Below are 20,273 nucleotides of genomic sequence, written 5' to 3' on the forward strand. Positions count from 1 at the left end.
TCTAGGCCTCAGTTTCTTTATCCACTGTATGAGGACAATAATCCCTGTTCCACATTCCTCACCAGGAAGTCATGAGGATCAAGTGTGAAGGGACTTTGTAAAATGTGAAGTGTTGTGATCATGTAAAGGTTTGCTTTGAGGAAGGAGTGCCCCTGACCCAGGGCTCTCACAGTCTGCAGGAAAGGCAGCCCCACACGGTCACCTCTGTACAAGTGGCCAGTGCTCCTCTTCTCTCACCTGAGTCTAGGTTCAGGAGACAATACTGAGAGAAACTGAGGGCCCTGACCCACTTCTTCAGCTTCATCCCTCTTAATGAATTCTCTCTTAGACCACATTGTAGCCCTGCTGAACTAGTAGAAATTTCCCAAGCCTGCCAGGAGCTCTCTGTATGCTGAGGTTTTACCTGTGTCATTTCTTCTCCCTGGACACCATTCCCAACTTCTCCACCTGGTGTATTCCTGCTCATCTTTCAGGACTCATCTTAGATGTCCCCACTTCTAGGATGCTTCTCTTGACCTGGTTCAAGGCCTCTTACTTCTCCTCTTGATTAGTGCATCAGTCTCCTGCTTGAGCTCTTGGCCTCCAGCTTCCCTTTTCCACTCAAATCCCCCATGCTGCAGCTTGCAGCCTTTCTAAAACACAAATCTTGTCATGGCACTCCCTGCTTAAAATAACTGGTCAGTGGAATGATCCATCAATCAATGCTTCAAGGGCTTCTCCTTGCCCTCAGGAAGACATCCAAAGCCTTCAGCTGGAACTCAACTGTTTGTCCCCACTGGTATCTCTGGCCTCAGCTCTCCCCTCTCCTGATAGCCCTGCATGAGCAGTACACCCCAATCACATCACTCTTGTACCATATCTTGCTCTCTCGTGCCTTCCTATCTTTGCTCATCCCATTGTTTCTCATGCTCAGTTATGAGGACTTCCTGCCTAATCTTTAAGGCCAGCTCTGATTTAATCTCTTTTGAGAAGCCTTCCATGGTGGCCCCAGGAAGAGTCTGTGATTTCCTCTTCTTCCCTCTCCTATATGACTACCCACTTTTGCTACTATTTACCAGCTTGTCTGCTTACACTGGGAGTTTCCTGTACTGGACACATGGCTGTGTCCCCAGCAGTGCCAGCACAGGGGCATAGAGCAGCCATGCAGGATTTGTTGGTTGGTTGAATAAATGAATGAATGAATGGTGATTGAATTCACCCCTGAACCATCACTTTCTGGCTAGCCCAAGAAAAGCTATTTCCAAGGGTAAGCCCATTTTATAGCAAAAGGGGAAGCAGAAGGAAGAGACTGCTCTGGAAGGGAGAAAGAAAATCAATAAAAATGTAAATCTGGTTGAGGAAAGCTGTCCCAGGCTGGCTGTGGGGAGAGATAAGACTGGGCTGGCTGAGTGCTGGCTGACAGTGGAAGAGAGATTAGGGGACAAGCAGAGCTGCAGCCAGGGCAGGGCAAAGGGAGTGTGTTTCCCCTCAGTGATGCGTCCTCAGTCTTCACCACCTGCTCCTACCGCCATGCTCTATGTGCCTCTTAAATTCTTTCAGGGACGGGAGCAGGGAAAGGCAGCTTACAAACACTGATCATCAGGTGCACTGCCTATGACTGAGTATGCCATCATTATTTGGTCTTCACAATTTCTGGGAGACAGGAGATAGGAATGATCAACTGACTTTACAGGTGAAGAAATGGAGAGGCAGAGAAGTTAAATCACCTGTTCAGGGTCACACTGTGAGTCAGTGGCAGAGTCCAGATTTGAACTCAAATCTGACTGACTCTAAAATTCTGTTTTTACGCCACTCCACTGAAGGTCTACAGCCAGGCTTCAGATGGTTCTCAACCTCTGAAATCAGATGCACAATTATGTATAAGTGTGTGTGCACTTTAAATGGAGAGTCTGTACCTTTTATCAGATTTTCTAAAGTGGTTGTTCCACACCTCCTCATTGCTTATAGCATGCTGCCTACCTGAAGATGGTGGCCTTTGAGCTGTGTCTGGAAGATTGGGCAGGGCTTCATTAAGTGGGATGGAGAGGCAAGCAGTGGGATGGAGAGGCAAGCAGTGGGGTGGGGATGAAAGCCAGCTGGGCAGAGGGAAGAGCACATGTAGGGGCGTGTTAGGGGGTAAGAATTCAACATGTCCAAAGAATGGTGAGGGTGCTGTGGGGTTTTTCTCACTTATTTGTGCTCCAATCATGGCTCCTGGCTCCCAGCTCCTGATGGGCATCTGTCTGCCCTGCAATTTCCCTGCATGAGTCTCCAGGACAAGCATCAAGATGTCAATTCTGGTCTAGTCCTGTTCTCTGCTGGATTTTTACCACCATAGAATCTAGCAGGGGGACTTAACACCTTCTCCTCCAGTTCCTGGGGACAGGGTGAGAAGACAGTGAGCTCACAGACACAACTAATTGCAGCTCCTCATTGGCCAGAGGCCATATCAGGGAAGAGGGCTGCTCCCTGGGCCCCTACAGTCCCTGGGAAGACATCTGACCCTTACCTTTTCCACTTCTGGCTCTCAGCCCACGTCTCCCTTATGATTACTCCTGGAATCTCCTCACTCTAGCCAGTCTGGATGATTTTAAGCACAAGCACCTCATCTTCTTTGAATCTCGGCTCAATGCAGAGGTGGACTCAGCGTGAAGCTAATGCTGCTTGAACATCAGAGCCTCTTTGCAGGCCCAGGGAGAAGCCTCTGCAATATGTTCATGTTGTCATTTTCTTGGGAAATTTGCAAAGGTTAAGATACCTTCGCTACAATCAGTTTAGATTGCTAGTTCTTTTCACTCCAACTTCCCTTGTGTCCCAGTTTCCCTTTACATGAGGTGGCTGACATGGGCATTTCTGGGATTTGGCTAAGGGAGAGTAGAGTTGGGGATTAATTTAATTTGGAATCACTGGGATATATTTATGTGGTTCTCAGTTACCTCTGTGTATGGATAAATCATTGTTAGCCACCTCTGTATAGAGAACGGCTTCTAGGAATCTTCCTACCCACAATCCAACTCATTTGGCATTGTGACATCAAGGTGTCATATCCAGAGGTCATCTTGTGACATGAATGTGCTTTCTGCTGCCTAGCCTTGGAAGTATATGAACAATAGAGGAGAAACAGGTTTGCAGTGTACAACCAGAAGCTAGTCTATGCAAAAAACTTTCAATCATTAGGGGAAAAATTTCTGGCAATGTGCACAGCAGTTAGTGAAAAATCTTATGCTATTTTCCTGAATTGTATGATATACTTGTTTTGACTTCTTTTTTCATTCTAAGTAAATATTCACCTTCTTACCTAATTTTATGTTCTTTTTCTTAAAGAGATCTCTCCGGATTGTATAAGCTTCAGTTCCCACAAAATCTAGATCTAGCCCTGGCTCCACCATTTATTTTGTGCAATCGTGGGCAAGTTGCTTATCCTTTCTGAACTGTTTCCTCTTCTGTAAAACGTGAATGACAATTTGGACAGGTGAGGACTCAGAAAGTCTCGTGACTTTATTCCATTTCTGAAACCATTACTGGAGGAAGTACCCAACACAAAAGAAAATTAGACCACAATATACAGATAGGGAAAGATGTAATATACAAGAAATGATAGTGAGCAATGAATGCAGTAAAACTTAAATCTACATAACTAGAAATAATATGGTGGTTGCAGACTGTAATGTAGTTTGTAAGAAAGGATCTTTGTAATAGAAGAGACACTGTGCAAGAACAAATATAATAATAAGTTATATCTGTAATTCCAGATTATTTCTGCAGAACCTGGGAAATAGGAGGGAAGGAGAAGGAATATGAACACACCAACAGCCTCATCTTGTTGGGAGAGACTTTGAAATTCTTAGTATTGATAAATATAGACTCAGATATTTGTATCAACCAGTAAAATTCCCAATAAAAATGGGAATTAGAACTTCTGAACCTCCCTCTTCTTTGATGTGGGATAGCCTCAAAGCCCTGCCACTGAAAGCTGAGAGCTGTGCAGAGGGCTAGAATCAGCCCCCCAGCTTCTCCCCTATACAGGGTTTTGGAAGCCTCTGCTGACAACTCCCTGCCTCCTGCCTCCCAAGCAGCGAGTCCCAGCCGGGTCGGGTATGTGTGGCAACAGAATGGGTTGGGAACAGATCAGAAAACTCTCCCCATCCCAGGGAGATAACCAGGTCAGATGAGACTAGCTATAAAACAAGACAAGGCAAGACAAGGCCTGATACAAACAAGGACCAGTTTGTTCATACCTAAGCATCCCATAGACCCACTCATCACACAGAGCTAGGCATTACTGCTCCCAGCATTACAGATGTGGGCATTACAAAGAACAGGTTCTTACACCAACCTGACATCAAAGAGAACCAAATTTACCCCAAAACACTGGTGTTACAGAACCAGACATTATTTACATAGTCCCAGGGGACACAGAATCAGAAATCCAGGAGGAAACGGTGAAATTAGGATTCTAGTCACAAAAGTCACAGTTACTTTGGTAGGCTCAGGTCAAATGGGTGAAATCTTGGCAATGCATGGGTAACAGCTAGTGCTAAGTGTGTTTGGTCTTTGAAGTTAGAAAATTCGTAAGTGTGTCTCCCTCTCCACCAGAGCCCTTAAGGCAGAGAATAGGCCTCACCCAGACAATGGCTCCCTGAGGGCAAGGGCTGGGGCTTCCTGAGTCCAGAGAGTGAGTCTCTCACACCAGGTTTCCTGAAGACCTCACCCAGCCTGAAAGTCCTGAGTAGACCCAGTTCCTTCCCCAGTGGGTCTCCCCAGAGCTCAAGGCTCTGCCTCCAGGGGGCGCCAAGTGGATACTTCTTGACTGAGGCTGTCTTGGCCCCACCTCCAGGCTGAGTAGGGATGGGGAAGAGATCTGAGTCCACCCTGGTCACACAGATGGTCATGGCTGGAAGGGGCCTGAAAGCCGACAACTTCATCTCCATCTGACAGAGACGGAGGGTGAGACTCAGAGAGGGTGCTCCAGATGAGCAGCAGAGCAGGGCCAGGACCCAGTATGTGGGGCAGCCTGGCCTGCTATTGTCCACTTCTCTATCCTAGGGCCCTGGGAGAAAGATATGCAGTCCTTCCACCCAGGAAAGCCTTGTTTCAGGTCAGCCTGTCTGGCTGGAAGGAAAGGGGGAAAACCCTCATGCGTCAGAAGTGGCCAACACAGCAAACCCCCAAACTCTTTGGTTCAGATGAGCAAAGGCCCAGAGAGGGTCAGTGGCTTGCCCAAAGCCATACCGCAAGTTAATGAAGGACTCAAAATTGGAAAACAAAGTTCCCAATACCCAATCTCAGGCAAAGGGCTTAGAGGAGGTACTCGCCATGGCTGCCACTCTTCGCCAGGTTGGGGCCCTGGGACAGCTCACACTCTGGATTCCTCAGGCTCCTTCTTTGGCCCTGAATCTAACAGCTGCTGCTGTAGGCCAGGGCTGGGTATGGTCTCCTTGGTCCCCTCCTCTTTGTTCTGCTGCCTTAGGATGGCCAAAATCAAGGTGAAGCAGGCCAGTGAACCTGTCTTGAAGAAGAACTGGAGGCCGAGGAACCTGGGAGAAACAAGGGACCTTGAACTCAGGACCTCCGCATTCAGGGCTTGGATATTCTTGGGCTGGAGCAGAGTAGGGTCAGCAATCATCACCCATTATACAGTTGGAGACATTGAGACCTTGTAGGGGAGAGGCCTCCAGCTTTATGACAATGGACCCTGTCACCATGGCCTTGGTTAGGGAAATGAGGGAACCCCTGGAGTTGGCCCCTGTGGGAGCCCTTCCCTGAAAGGGGTTAAAGACTCTGAAAAAGGAACCCTGGGTGGGGGGCAGAAGCCTAGGCATCCTCCCTGCCCTGTCCTGATTGCCTCATGGCCTGGGCCAGCCCTGCCTCTCTCTGGGTCTTCCTAAGGGCTCAAGGGGCCTGACAATTGCAACTTTGGATCACCTTCATCTGCTGCAAGAAAAGGAGGATGCCCTCTCCCCTGTTTATCTAATTCACCAAGGCTCTTGTTTGACTTTTCCTCCTCTAGGAAGCCCTCCTGGACAATCTCAGCCCACAGGAACCATGTGCTTTTCAGAGCTGGAAGTGACCAGCTCCCTGCTCCCAGCCCTGCTAGTAAGTTCCTCTCCCCAACTGCCCATCCATCCCAGGGCCAACAGCCTCTCTGCCTTCGGGTATCTTTGGGCTCCCCATTGTACAGATGGAAAGACTGAGTCCCAGAAAAGGCAGGTCTCACAATGAGGGAGACAGAGCTGGGCCTCTCCAAGGCTTTCTGTGTCCTAAGTAGAGCCATCTTCCTACCCTACCCTAACTCCCTGTCTTTCTTATAGCTGGGCTGCTCCCCTGATTCTTCCCACACTCAGCCAGCACAGACTTCAGTCAGGTCCAGCTTTGCCAGTTACCAGCTGTGTGGCCTTGGGCCACTTACTTAAATCCTACTTTCCTCATCCATCAAAGGGGGAGATAGGGTATAGCTTGTGGGACTGGTGAGCTCAGCACTGGATAGAGCACCTGTCACCTTGCAGGTGGATGTCAGTGGACCTTCCCTCCCTGCTGGTGTTCTGCCTGGGACCCTGAGGGTATTTCCAGAAACTTTCCCACAGCCTCCTGGGAGCCCCAACCCCGGTCTCACCGGTTTCGAAGCAGGTTGTGGTCATAGTAGCGGCAGACGGCCCGACGCCCACAGCTCTGGGCCCAGTACACACAGGTGGTGTCGATCGCACTGCCATGGATCACAGGGCTGGGCATCCAGGCTGGAGGAGGAGGTGCTCAGGGAACAAGTGGAACCTGTACCCACCCCCTTGCCACTCCCTGGCATATATAACCCCTTCAGGGAATTTGAGCCACTGGGGGCCTCTTGACCCATTAACTCTTCAGCCCTCAAGCCCACCCTTTACCCTGGTATTTACCCAGGCATGTCTCCCTGATGGGCTATTTAGCTGCTTGCACACCCACCTCCAGGGTACCTAGGTTGGATCTATGACCCTGTGGGCCAGTGAACCCTAAGGTCAGGGACTGGGTCCCACTCATCCCTGTACCCCTCCAGCACACAGCGGGTATCTGGACTAGTGGTCCCCAGCAGGTTCTTTACCCAAAACTCTCTGGAGCATAAACTGGATCCCCACAGCCAGAGTCTTGTCTTCTTTCTTCACTCCCCTAACAAGCAGGGATACAGCGATATGAGGATTGAGAGGATTTCAGCCCTCAAGGGGCTCTCACCATCCACCTCTCTCCCACTGCCCAGCCCCAGCCTGCCCTCAGTCTCCATACTCTGTTTCCCTTCAACCTGCAGAGCCAGGTCCCCATGTGCTAGGCACAACCACTGACCATCAGGGCCCTGGGCTACCCTCCTTGTGTTCCTGGTCACAGACACATCTCCTCTCTCCCCACCCTCTGGTCCTACCAAATTCTCCCCTTCACCCTACACTTGGCAAAACCTGGAGCTGGGGAGCCAGACACGCCCTCTAGCTTCCCCGATCTGTAATGCCTCAGCCTAGGGTACCCTGGCAACCACCGGTTTCTTCTAAGTAATCACAGGGGCTGGCATTTGTGGAGTACTTTCTACAGCTCAGTCATTCTGTGCTGTATCCCCCACATCACCCCCATATGGTGGGTATAACATTAGGCCCACTTTACAGATAAGGAGACTGAGGATATTTAGATGGGTTAAGTGACTTGGCCAAGACCCCACAGTCGATAGATGTAAGGGGTCAGAATTTGTGTAGCACACTGCCTGTATTAACTCCTTTTAATCAGACTGCCTGCTGGGACATCTTATTCCTCTACTTTTGTTCTTACAGCCAGCCTTCTTTATAGTTCTACGTGCCTTCTTATATTGTAAGGTGCTCCATCCCCCTTCTAATTTTCTAGAAAACAGGTAGAGAATAAAATAACCTCAGCATAATGAAAATTTGGAATTATTCTGCTTTGAGGTCCTCTTATTACAGTCCCCACCCACCCCAGGATATGCTGACTTTGGCCTCAGATGACAATTTGTCGGTCCCAGCAGGACAACAGCCAGAAACATCTTTGACCAAGAGGTAGTACTCAGCACGGACTGGGTCCACAGTGGACACTTAATAAGTGCTTATTGAAGTGGCATTCAGAGTCATGGACCACATTAATGGGGTCTGAATTTCTAGATGCACCACCTGTGGCCGGTTCACTGCTGGTAGGTTGGGGTGGGCAGTCAGGTGATGCTCCTCCACTTCCTCCTCATTGTGACTAGAGGCCAGGGCATGGCCTTAGGTATGGCCTTCCCTCCTATGGAGCAAGTCAGGGCCTGAGCTGGGGGTCCTGGCCCCAGTACTCTTCCGTTCAACACTTGCTACATGACCTGGGGCTAGCTCCTGAATTTCTCTGGGCCTCAGTTTTCTTATCTGTAAGATGAGGAGAAAACTTCATCTCAGTAGGTTGCCATGAGGATGAAAACAGGACAGTGAGAGCCTGGTCTGCTGTGGGGGCCCAGGACACCTTCTTCTTTGAAGGTTTCCCTCAGGATTCCTTGTCCTGCCTATGGTTAAGGATCTCTTGGTATCCACTAGTTCTGGCCTACCCTGCTTTCACCTTAGGATGAGCATGAAGGAGGGTGTGTGGGTGACACTGGCCAGTGCTGCACCCAGGCTGACCAGGATCATGAAGGGCAGCACCAAGTGGCTGCAGGTTGAGTCACAGGAACCTGCTGGCACAGGGCCACCCCCTGCCACGCAGCTGCAGTTGGCGTAGAAGACCTACAGTAGGGAGGGGGGAAAAAGAGCCTTCAGGAACCTCCAAGGACAAGCAGCTGGTCAAGGGCCTGAGGCCCCAGGACGCTTATGAGAGACCCATGGACACAAAAACACTGGGGCAGAGCTGGCTGGACACTGGGATTTCTGACCCTTTGGCTGAGTCAGGATGCCTTGAGCAGCCAGACAGTTACCTTGACACAGGCTATCTGCACATCTGCACATAAATGGGCTGAGCCTGGGATGAGGCTGTGGGGAGAGGGGGACATGGAGAAGAGAAAAAGGAGAGGCAACTAGAAGAAAGTCACCCCCAACACACCACACATACACGCACACAATCTCTCACACACACACATATCACTCACTACATATACGAACTCACATACCGCATATACTCATTCTTTCACCTGGTGATGTCGGAATGTTCCAAATTCCTGGCTGTCTATGCAAGGACTCAAAGCAGCAAAGAGTGTTTTGGGGGAAGGAATTCAGATTTTTCAGTTTAGTATCTCCTCTTCCTGCTTTACTGAGGTGTTGCAGGGCACTAGTTTCCAGAGCAGATTCTCAGGGAGAGATTCAAGCACAAGATGGACAGAGACAGTACTGTGGGAGTCCTGGTTCAGCAGGTGAGGGCCAAGGAAGGCTTCACCAAAGAAGGGGTTTTGGATTTGGGTGTTGAGGAATGCATAGGAGTTCACCAAGAGGAAAATCAGAATGAGTAGTGGGAGAGTCAAATGTAAAATCACAGTGGCATATAAGACCCCAGTCAACCTTTCCTCCTGCTGGGAGCAGAGTGCATGCAAGAAAGGACAGAGGGGAGGCCTTTGGGAGGTACGCTGGGGCAACACGTGAAGAGCCTTGGACACAAAAGAGAATCTGGACTGCTGTTTCCAGAAAAACAGTGGACTAGGTACCCTGCCAATCATCCTGCTGACAGTTTAAAATGCTGAATAAAGTGTTGAAAACATTGTCCTGAATACGTCCACGAGCTGGCAGAAAGGGAAAAAATACTCAGGTTCAGTAGTAAGTGAGGTAAACTCAGAGGAGAGCAGAGTCCTGAAACAGGCTTTGGCCACAAGGTGTTTGCAGAATTTTGTATGATGGAACACAGCTTTCTGAGGTTTGGGGGTCTACGGGGCCTGAGGAAGTGTCCTAGCCCTCCCTTCTGTCTGATAGAAGGTCTGATGGGAGACCCCCAGAAAACTGGGACCCTTCCAAAGCCTGAATGAAGTATGAGGAAAAGCTAACCCCTTTCCAAACAGCAAGGGAATGTCCCCAGGCTGGTGTGGGGGTGTATTTGATTGCAGCCTGAATTCCCACTCCCCCCAGGTGGCCTGGAAAACCTCCAGATTCTGTCAGAATTGGTTTGGACCAACAGTGCCCTGAGGCAACTGACAGGAAGGAAGCCCTGGCTTTTCTTTTCTGCCCCATAGATCAGTTTCCCAACCAGTGTGCCCCAGGGGCCCCTGGCCTCAGCTGGGAGACCACATGTGCAGGGATCGCATCAGCTCTTAGCGTCACCTGGCTGGCTCCAGGCAGCTGGAACCCTCTGGGCCTTTAACCTCCAGCCCTGACGGCCTCAGACTCTTCCCAATGTGAGAAGGGCTGGTAAACCCTGAGGCAGATGCCAGGAGCCTCAGAAAGATTGTAAGCTTGGGAGAGACAAGACCTGATAGTACAAAAGCTGCTCTGGCTGCTACAAGAGGATGGATCTGATGGGGGAGGTCCATTAAGAGGTAGGGAGTCAGGGAGTGTTTTGATTTGCGAGATATTTAGAAGGTAGAATTGGGACAAGGTGAGAGAGAGACAGAGAGACAGAGAGGAAGAGAGAGAGAGAGAGAGAGACAGAGACTGGAGGCCTAGAAGTCCAGCTTGGGTGCCTGGATGTTCCGTCCACTGCATGACAAGGTTGTGCTGTCATATGTGCATGCCCTCCTGAGCACACACCATGTGGACCTTCACTCCAGGCTGAGCAACCCACTGGGCTGGAGATACAATAGAGGGACAGGTATGTGGAGAAATATGCCAAGGCAAGGTGACTGGAAGAGAAATATCCTGTTCTTTTTCTGAGAGGCAGAAAGTTGCTGGGAGGGACACAAAACTAGAGGCCTTTCTCTTGAAGTTTTTCCAGCCCTTCATTCATATTTATCTAATTCCATGGCAGGAAGTTCTTCTTACGAATGCCTTCAATCTCTCCAGCTGCCTCTGATTCTTATTCTCTATGGGGACTCATTCCTACCCCCTGAGCTCTAGATGCCAGCAGCCGTCCACCTCTCCCCATCTTTCCCCTGGTCCTTTACTTCATAAACAGTTACTGAGCACAGCTGTGCTGGACACTGATGACCCAGCCCTGGGCTGAGGAGCTTGCAGCTGCCCTGAGGAGGCAGGCTAGCCAAGAAACAATTCCAGGCCAAGGTGACAGTTCCTGAGTGCTGACCAGGACTCAGCTGCACCCTCCTTCAAACACGATACCCAACACAACCTCTGCGGATGCTCTGGAGAAGGGACCAGGCTCGGAGGCCAGAGTACTGGGTTCTAGTTCTAGCTCTGGCATTAAGACTTTGTACAATGCTTGGTCCTCTCCTGGGCCTCCATTTCCCATCTGTATAATGGGCATAATAGGAGTGTGTATTAATCCATATTTAATATTTCCCAGGCACGTGCTAAGTGCTTTTTGTGAATTTTGTCATGTGGATCTTCACTTACTATTTAATGAATTTATCTAGGTAAAGCATTTAGCACACTGCCTGGTATATAGTAGGTACTCAATACCATCACCTCCATTTCACAGACCAGGAAACGGAGGCACAGATGAAATATTTTACCTAAAGTAACAGAGTCAGTTAGAGGCCGAATAGGGATTTGAACCAGGTGGCCTGGCCTCAGTGTTCAGGGACCTATATCAGCAAGAGTTCACTGTCCTCTTGGGGATCCTTCCCCAGCTGCCAGGGTCTCAGGGAACTCAAACCAGGTCAGAACAGTGAGTACTAGGAGGCCGGAAAACCCAGGATTACAATTATTCCAAATGCAAACAGTTTACACAGCTCAGGTGGCACCTGGCTGGCTTCTGAAGCACCATCAACCAGGTGCTTTACTCTGTGCCAGCCAGTGGGGCCCAGGTCTCTCCATGCGGGAGTCTTGGGCTTAGATGCTGATGCCCAGCAGGACACAACAGCAGGGGTTCTGTGTGATGGGGTGCGGGACTCTGGAGAGAAGGAGGCGTCATAACTACTAACCTGACACCACACCCTCACACATATGCTTTACTCCAGCCTTGGGGCCTAAGGAAGGTGAGTCCTGTCCCCACTTGTCCTTTGGGGTCAATGCGGTGAGAGGGGAGGGGGAGTCAGCTGGTCTTGGTGGCCTTTCTAAGATACACATAGAACACACTGCTGCTGCCCTCTTTCTCCACCTGTGAGTTCCTTGAGGGCAAGGCCCCTTGGCTCTGAGTTTGTCCTCAGCCCCTAGCACAGGCCCTGGCACAAAGGAGGGGCACCATGAAGGTTTATTGACTGACTGACTGACTGTCTGAATGGGTTCATTGCGTCAGCCTCCCCACTGGTTTTCTTGTCTCCTGGTCTGTGTTCTGTTCACTTTCCTCCGCACTATGGCCTCAAATGTGATCAAACACAGACCTGACCTAGTCACTCCCCTGCTTAAAACCCACCCAAGTCTCCCCATTACTCCTTGGATGAAGTCCCCACTCACAGCCTAGCATTCAAGGCCCTTCCCTGTCTGGGCCTTGCTTACCCTCCATGAAACTTTTTTTCTGCTCCAGTAAGTTCTTTGCAGTTTCTTGAAACACTGTACTTACGTGTGTGTGTGTGTGTGTGCATGTGTGTGCATGCCATGTGATGTGCTTGCTTCCGGAATCTCTGCTTCTGTTTCCTCACCCCCACCCCCAGCCCCCATTGCCTGGAAAACCCTTCCTTAGTTTCCCTGATCATCCTTGAAGATCTAGTACAAATGCCACGTCCTGAGAAGCCTTCTGGGACCCTCCCAGATGGGCTGTATCTCCTTCCATCCTTGTCTATACTTCTCCTGCCCCTGGAATTCCTGAGTTATTTCCTTTTGCATCTCCCCTGCACAGACAGCTCAAGCCAGATCTGGCTCACCTCTGTGCTCTGAGACCTGGCACATGGCTGGACCCAGGCTGGAAATGAAAGCTTATTGAAAGAATAACATCCTACATCTGCTAACAGAAGAAGACAGACAACAGAGAGAAGAGCCAGAGAGTGAGAACATTCAGAGGTGGAGAGTGTGACAGGCACACAGAAGATGGAGAGTGCAGAGCCCATGGGAGGCAGAGGAAGCAGCCAGAGGCCTGACCCACCTGGCGTTTGTCCGGAGCCTCCTGGACTACCCTTGTGCAGCCAGCGTGGCAGGGTGTGAGGTACTCCACACCGGTGCTGGTGTCGCAGACAGGGTTAAAGTCATCTGATGGGCAGGAACAGGGCTCCATGCAGCCTGGAAATAGCTCCAGCCCAGGCTGGACACTATGGGAAAGAAGGCCAGCAGGGTTGGCCTGGCTCTCCCTCCCTCAGGCCACAAGCTGGAGCCACCTCAGCCCTACAGCCCATCTCCCCACCCCCGAGAGCAATAGCCAGAGATTTCAGCTCCACACGGAGGTTTTTCACTGTCAGAGCTGCTCCATGACATGCAGTGGTGAGCCCTTTCCAATGGAGCAGGGAGATGGGCTAGAAGCTGCAGGAGGCCTCCAATGGGAGAGGTGGGGAGCCGAGTCTGGACCAGAGGCTCTTCCAGCCCCAAAAGCCTACAAGTCTTTAAGCTGCTTCTGCAAACATCTTTGCTCCTTTTTTTAGGGAACATAAGATAAATTCTTCCCCAAATTTAGTCTCAGATGAAAAGTGCTTTTTTCTCAATAAGCTGGATTGCTTCTTTTTCTTAGAAAATTCGAGCTATATGTGTGGGACCCAGTCAGGGTACCTGAATAGCTGTGGGATCTCCAACCTGATCCTGCTCCTCTCTGCCCCTCTCAGTTTCTCCATCTGTCAGCTAGGCCGGTCCCCCTTGCCATCACCATCCTGTAGTCTCATGACCTCTCTCTCACTCTCGCTACCCTGTTCACTGTCCAGGGCACATTTTAGTCCCACCCAACTCCCTCCCAAGGGCCTGCCCCCAGGTCCCAGGAGTGCCCCTTCTAGTTGGCCAGGGCAAGATGCGGTGCACAGGGGCAGGAGATCAGAAGAGAGGCAACTTCACCTCTCTGAGCCTTGCTCTCCTCATCTGTGAAGTGGGGATAATGGTAGGACCCATCCCCAAGATCCTGCAAGGGTTCAGTGAAACGCAATACGAGAAGAGTGGGTGTGTGGGAGACCTTCGGTCCTTGGCAGCTGTCCACACCACTAGTTGTGCTGGAGTATGAGAAATTCTCCTGAATTTGCTCAGCTGGCCCCCAAAGGCTTCTTCAGTGAATTAGAACCCAAGGCTCAGTGAATAAATCACAAGAATATAGTTGAGAACATGGGTGATATGAGATGTCAGGGTCAAGGTGAGAGGCAGAAGAGAGAAATGGGGCATGTGAAGTAGACTGACTTTTTCCCATTTACCTTTTTTAAAAATTGTGGTAAAATATTCATTTACTTTTTACTCTCAAAATCACCTGAAGGCTCTTGTTCCCTCCTGAGACCAGGGGCTTCATGAGGGCCTGGCTGAAGCGCCACCTCTGTGCCTAGAGAGGGGCTCTTCAGACAGATGGCCCTGCCCTAGACCTTTGGGAAAAAGAGAAGGGACAAGGGAGGAGAGAAGAGGGAAGGGAGATGGGGGAGAGGTCGGTGAGGTGGGACCTGGGACACAGTGGGCAAGGGCTGAACATTTCTGGACTGAGGCCCTCCGTAGTCAAACAGAAGGAGACCCAGGTGTGGAAAGTTGGCACCTGGGTGGAGGGACGAGATACTGAGGGAGAGGAAGGGAGAGAAAGTTGGAGGATTCTAGCTGTGTGTTGGGCCAGCCTAAGCCTGGAGAAGTTCCTAGGAAAAATGAAATCATTCTGGAGAAGAGGCAGCAATACAACTTGCAACATTCTCTCCAGAACGGCTCCCAAGGGAAGAAGGTCTATGTCTGTGGGGCGTTGGGGGGAAAGAAGGAAAAGGGAGATAGGTATCAGAGGCTTTCCTCCTGGAAGGTGTAGGCAGGTGCTGCCCCACAGACGTAGAAAAAGAATTCTAGAATTTTAGGGTCGTAGAACAGAATTTTAGCTCCCAGGCTCTAAGGACAAAGAATCTCCGAGGTCTCAAGGCCAACCCCTTCCAGGACGTAAGTCCCCTGTGCAGCATTCCTTCTGGACCCTGTTCGCCCCTTCTCTCACCCTCACCCCCCAGGGACGGATAGCCTGCTCCCTCCTGGGCAGGCCTTTCCTCTGCCTGGGGACAAAACCTCTGCCCCATCTTCTCTAGGCCCACAGGGCCTGACCACTCTGGAGATGCCATCCACACAAGTGGCCTTGTCCTGACTCAGCCTCTACCCTTCCCCAGGCCTGAGCTATCATGCCTGTGAAGTTCCATCGCTACCCCTTCTAGGGGTGCCTGACACCTTCACTGGAGCCTTCAAGAGAGAAGTTCCACTGCTCATAACTGAGCTGATCGGGGAGAGGAGGGGAGGGGAGATCTGAGGTCGAGGGTGCCCCACTGACCTGGCCTTACTGGACCACACCTCCGTGTCCCACCCTCCCCCGTACTTATGCTGGTATACTCTCACACATACTCACTCAGGCTGGTGGTAGATGCCTGCAATCTGGTGGGTAGAGCAGCCCATGAAGAAGAGGGGCAGGCTGAAAAGTAGGCCGGACAGCGTCCCCAGCAGGCAAAGGGTGCCACAGCGCATGGGGCCCAAGCGGAGGCGCTTGACCAGGATGCCCCCCACCACAATGCCCACGATGGCCAGTGGGATGGTGAGGCAGCCTATGAGCAGGTTGGCATATGATGCTGTGATGGAGAACTGGCGCTCCAGAAACTTGGGCAGAAAAGTGGCCATGCCTGCCACCATGGATGACATGCACACCTGGGACAGGACCACCAGTAGGAAGATAGGGTGACGCAGGGTCCGCAGCAGCACTCTGGGGAAAACTGTTGGGGTGAGTGGGGAGAAGGTCAGAGTGGGCAAGCTGGTCATGCCATGTGTTTCCGTCCCATCATGCTCTGTTCAGTTTAAACTGTTCCGTTCCTTCCATCCCATCTCATTCCATTAGGTCCATCCCATTACTTTTGACTCCTTTCCATTGAATTCTATTCCATTTTTGAAATTTGGTTGCATTTCATTCCATGGAGTTGGATTGCATTTTATTCAATTGCTTTTCTTTCCATTCAATTCTATTCAAAATGCGATTCCATACCATTATATTTGATTCTATTCCATTCATCCCATCCTATCGCTTTTCATTTCTTCTACTTATCATTTCATTTTTTTCCCCACTCAGCCCTTTCCATCCTGTCCTGCCGTAGCTCTTCCCAAGCCAACCCAGCCCTTTGTCTTCCCTTCTGTGCCCCTAATATGGGACATCAACCACTCCCGGATCTCCCCATTCCTAGTTTATGTTTCTCCATAGCACTTTACCTAACATACCATGCAGTTTACACATTTAGCCATTTTATTGTCACCCCACCAGGATGTAAGCTCCGTTTAGAGAAAGGGTTTTTGTCTCTTATGTTAATTGCTGAATCTCCAGAGTCCAGGGTATAGCAGGCACTCAATAAATATTTCTGCAGTGAATGAGAGAACGAATGAATGGACATACAGACTAATAGATGATGAAACAGCAAAGTGTTGGGGCAAAATCTAAAGCCTCCAGAGAAGGTGAAACCTGAGGAGGCCTGGTGCTGGGCAGCTTCCCGGAGGTAGGACAGAGGTAGGGCCTGAAGAATGGGAAGATCTGGAGAGGTGGAGGAGAAGGAATTCCTAGTAGAGACAGAGCCGAGACAAAAGCAAGGAGACAGAAATAGAAGTGATGGCTCTAGCTTTGAAGCCGTTGCCTATCCTGCTGTGTACAGGTCTCCCTTGTTGCAAGTCTGCTAAACTGAAAGGCACATGACATTGGATAAGTCCTGAACTCTGGGCTTCAGGGCCTTCATCAGCAGGGGTAGCCAAGGTAATGGCCAAGAAGGCTTTGTTCTGACATGTGCAATTCTCTCCTCACTAACGACAAGAGAAAGACATGTTTCTGCCCTGAGGAGGTGAGATGGAAGTTAGACCTAAGGTGTTAGGGAGAGAGGAGCAAAGGCCTTTCTAAGACGGGGCATCAGAGAAGCAAACCACTTGCCAGGTTGGGCTGGTGGGGAGAGATAGCCCTGGGGTCCTCTAGGCTGAGTGGTGGGGGGCAGATCCCTTCTGTTCTTGCAGCAGCAGGACCTGGGCCTCTGTCACAGAAGATTTCTCTCTGTCCTCAGAACAGGGCCAGAGCCAAGCCAGCTGGTTCCCTAGCTCCCTGGTCCTGGCCAAGAACGGTTTCCTTGGGAGCCAGGAAATAAAAACAAAGAGTCCAGGCAGGGTGGCTTGGAGCTGGGGCTGTGGAATTCCCCCTTCTTCACGTCCCAAAACTGTCTCCTGACCCTAGTCCCTTGCTTCACACAGTGCATTCAGCTGACACTGGGAGTGGAGAGGTGTGACGGACGCCAAAACTTCACCCCAGGAAGCTGCTCCAGCTTCTCACCCTCCGTGAGCTGTCCTGACCAGGAGTAGCCTGGGCTTGGTTCAAGCTGTGCAGGTGTCCTTATTGTACAGGTGAGGCCAAGAGAGGGGCAGGGACTTGCCCAAGTTCATCCAGGGAGGTCGGGGCCAGGCCAGGAGTTGTTGGGGGTTTTCCTGACTTCTGGTGTAAAGGCCATTCCCTCTTCTATTCACCCCACTTCTCACCCCACCCTGCATTCCTGTGCCTCTGGCTGCCTGACTCCAGAAGGCTCCATCTCATGGACTGTTTCCTTCCCATTCTCTTGTGCTAATCACTGCAGTGCTTTTTGTCCCCATTCTTTATCTTTTCAGCATCTGCAACCTATCCCTAGAACAGATGGAAAATTCCTGGAGGGCAGGGCTATGCCTTTCGCTTAGATAGGGATGCCTGAAGAGAAACTCCAGGGCTGTCTCTAGCTCAGAGGAGGTCTTCTCCATTAGATAGGAGCTTCCCTTAGCTCAGCACAAGGTTTCTCCCACAGACAAGCCAGGGCCTCTTTCCACTTAGCGACTATGTCTCCCTTATCAGACATAGGGATTCTGCAGCTCAGAGGCCAGGTCTCCTCTATTAGACAAGACAAATTTTCCCTCCATTCAGGGCCTATGTATCCTCCATCAGACAGTGACCTGTTTCTCTCCCATCAAACAGGGCCTCTCCCAGCTCAGGGACTAGGTCTCCCCCATCAGATAGGGGCCTTCCTTAGCTCAGGGACTGTCTTACCCTAAAGGTTGAGGGCTCCTCCAGCTGAAGGACCATGGTTCCTCCTCCCTCTGCCTCGTCACTGGTCCTAGGTGGTCAAGGCTAAGCCTCAGGAGCAGACTGGCCCCTCTGGAGCTCAGCAGAAAGCCCAGAAGCTAGGGTGGCTGACCAGCCACAGGGCTTGTGCTGGCCCTGCCTTGGTCTCCCCTAGGCTCATACAGAAACTGAAACCATCGGAGACAATCTGGCTTAGGACACCCGCTCCAGGATCCAATTTCCACAACTGGCCCCAGCTTTCCCCTGGGCAGGAGCCAAAGTAATGATTAATAAGTTCTTCCATGGAGGAGCTCACTGGGGCCTTCTAGCAGCTGGAGGTGACCTGAGGTTAGGGAGCCCAAGCCCCTGCCTCTAAGCCCAGACCCAAGGGGTCCATTTCCCCCTTCCCCTGGGCACACTGGAAAACTGGAGGCTAGATTACTGGTCCCCCAACATCCTAGTCTTAGGAAACTCTTCCCAAGAAGTGGGCCTAATTAACTTCCTATTGTAAAAATCCTCAGGGGTGAGGTGCCAAGCAAACCCTGTGGTTATCACCCTCCTAAATCACAGGCAGCTCAATTCACTGGCCCAAGACATGGTCAAAATAATAACAGTAGAGCAGGAGTGATCACTGAAGGAATAATTATACCTTATATAAGTACACTTTCTTAATAGTATACAAAAGGCCTTCCATTCATCATCCCATCTGATTTTCCTTACAGTCCTTGAGAGAAGCAGAGTCTTTCAGATGAGGAAACTCTGGTTAGGGGAGGAAAGTAACGTCTACAAGATTGTACACTCATTAGTGTCAGAGGCCGGCCTCTTAATCAGGTCTTCTGACTCACTGCCCAGGGCTCTACCAGAGCCTGGTACTCAGCAGGCACTCCATCAATGTTTGTGGGATCAGACTCTTTAGGAAGGGTGGCCTGATCATAACATGGGCCTTGGTTACTGATCAATTGAATTTGTAGTCTCCGGGTCAGAGCGACATGGATCTTACACCTCACTGTACAGATGGGGAAGCTGAGGCCCAGAGAGGAGCAAGGACCCAGGACAAAAGCCCACGTTTCTGGACTTCAGCCCAGAGCTCCTTCCACCCATGCCATAGCCTAGGAACTTAATAAATGTAGTGAAAGCCTCCTGTTTGCAGGCTCCATGCGGGGAGGAGAAGGATCATAGATGACACAGCACAAGGCCTGACCCTCAGGAGGTCACTGCCTGGGAGAAGGGCTGGACAACACAGATCTGAACTGATACAGGGGCCCTGAGGCTTCAGAGAGCTGAGAGGAAGGAGAGCCAGCCTGGGAGAAGGAGAGGAGTGGTCTGACCTAGAGGAACAAGGAAGATTTTAGTAGATAGTGATAAAAATGGTGTTCCAAGCAAAGGGGATCCTATGAGCAAAGACTACTGAGGAACATATGGTGCTCATGGGGGGCCTGTAGGTGTGGAAGATGAATCAAGAAAGGCAGGAATGGGCGGGTCCTGGACAGCCTCAAATGTCCCTCTGGCCTCACCTCTGGCCTGAGCTCACCTACCTTTAATGAACTGGGTCACAGTCAGGTCTGGGGCAATCTGGGCCAGGCCATCCTTCTCTGGGTTCTCCCCAGAGTTCTGCTCAGAGGAGGCGTCTTCACCCTGGGAAGACACACAGCCCGCAGTCAGCTGGATGCCAGGCTTTCTGCTCAGAGCTGCTGTGAGCTGGAGAAGGGAACTCTGGGAGAGGAGAGGGTGGGGGTCTGTCACCTCTTCAGGAACAATAGGGGCCAGCTGTGTCCTATTTGTTCTTGGCCCTATAGGTATTAATAAGTGGTTTTGAAAGACTGGATGAAATTCCATGATTGAACTTTGTCATCAGCATTATTAACATCGTAATAATCACAAACATTACCATGAAAATTCCCACCACAACCACCATCATCATCATTCCTATCACCTTAGATACCACCCTCATTTATGTCACCAATATCATCATGCATAAACAACTAATATTGTCCTCACTAATACTGTTGTCTCTAAATACCAGCACAATCATCATCATCACTGTCACCTGACCCTTCAGAATCACCAGCAACAACATCACTATCAGGATCACTAATATCATTATCAAAGCCTCTGACATCATTATCCCTACCACTATCTCCACCACCATCAGCATCACCAATCTCTAGCTG

General features: G+C 50.5%; 1 protein-coding gene and 1 long non-coding RNA gene across 4 annotated transcripts in view; one reads left to right on the forward strand and one right to left on the reverse strand.

Annotated features, from left to right (window-relative positions):
* Positions 1-3,456: 3,456 nt before the first annotated feature.
* SLCO2B1 (solute carrier organic anion transporter family member 2B1) overlaps positions 3,457-20,273 on the reverse strand; it is a 50,613-nt gene continuing 33,796 nt past the window's right edge. For 2 of the 3 annotated variants that reach the window (XM_015238441.3, XM_072969192.1), the window contains exons 8-14: positions 19,638-19,737; positions 15,412-15,769; positions 13,018-13,180; positions 8,527-8,690; positions 7,052-7,116; positions 6,593-6,713; positions 3,457-5,516 (exon numbers count right to left, since the gene is read on the reverse strand). In XM_015238441.3, coding sequence (XP_015093927.1) covers positions 5,336-5,516; positions 6,593-6,713; positions 7,052-7,116; positions 8,527-8,690; positions 13,018-13,180; positions 15,412-15,769; positions 19,638-19,737 — 1,152 coding nt within the window. In that variant the 3' untranslated portion in view covers positions 3,457-5,335. The remainder of the gene's footprint in view (positions 5,517-6,592; positions 6,714-7,051; positions 7,117-8,526; positions 8,691-13,017; positions 13,181-15,411; positions 15,770-19,637; positions 19,738-20,273) is intronic. The other variant, XM_072969191.1, reaches the window with a different exon arrangement.
* On the forward strand, positions 14,749-19,240 carry LOC140698680 (uncharacterized). Its single transcript, XR_012076509.1, has 3 exons — positions 14,749-14,960; positions 17,271-17,420; positions 19,074-19,240. It is a non-coding gene; the product is annotated as an uncharacterized lncRNA (long non-coding RNA).

The sequence above is a fragment of the Vicugna pacos genome, chromosome 10 (assembly GCF_048564905.1).
Source record: "Vicugna pacos chromosome 10, VicPac4, whole genome shotgun sequence".
Taxonomy (NCBI): domain Eukaryota; kingdom Metazoa; phylum Chordata; class Mammalia; order Artiodactyla; family Camelidae; genus Vicugna; species Vicugna pacos.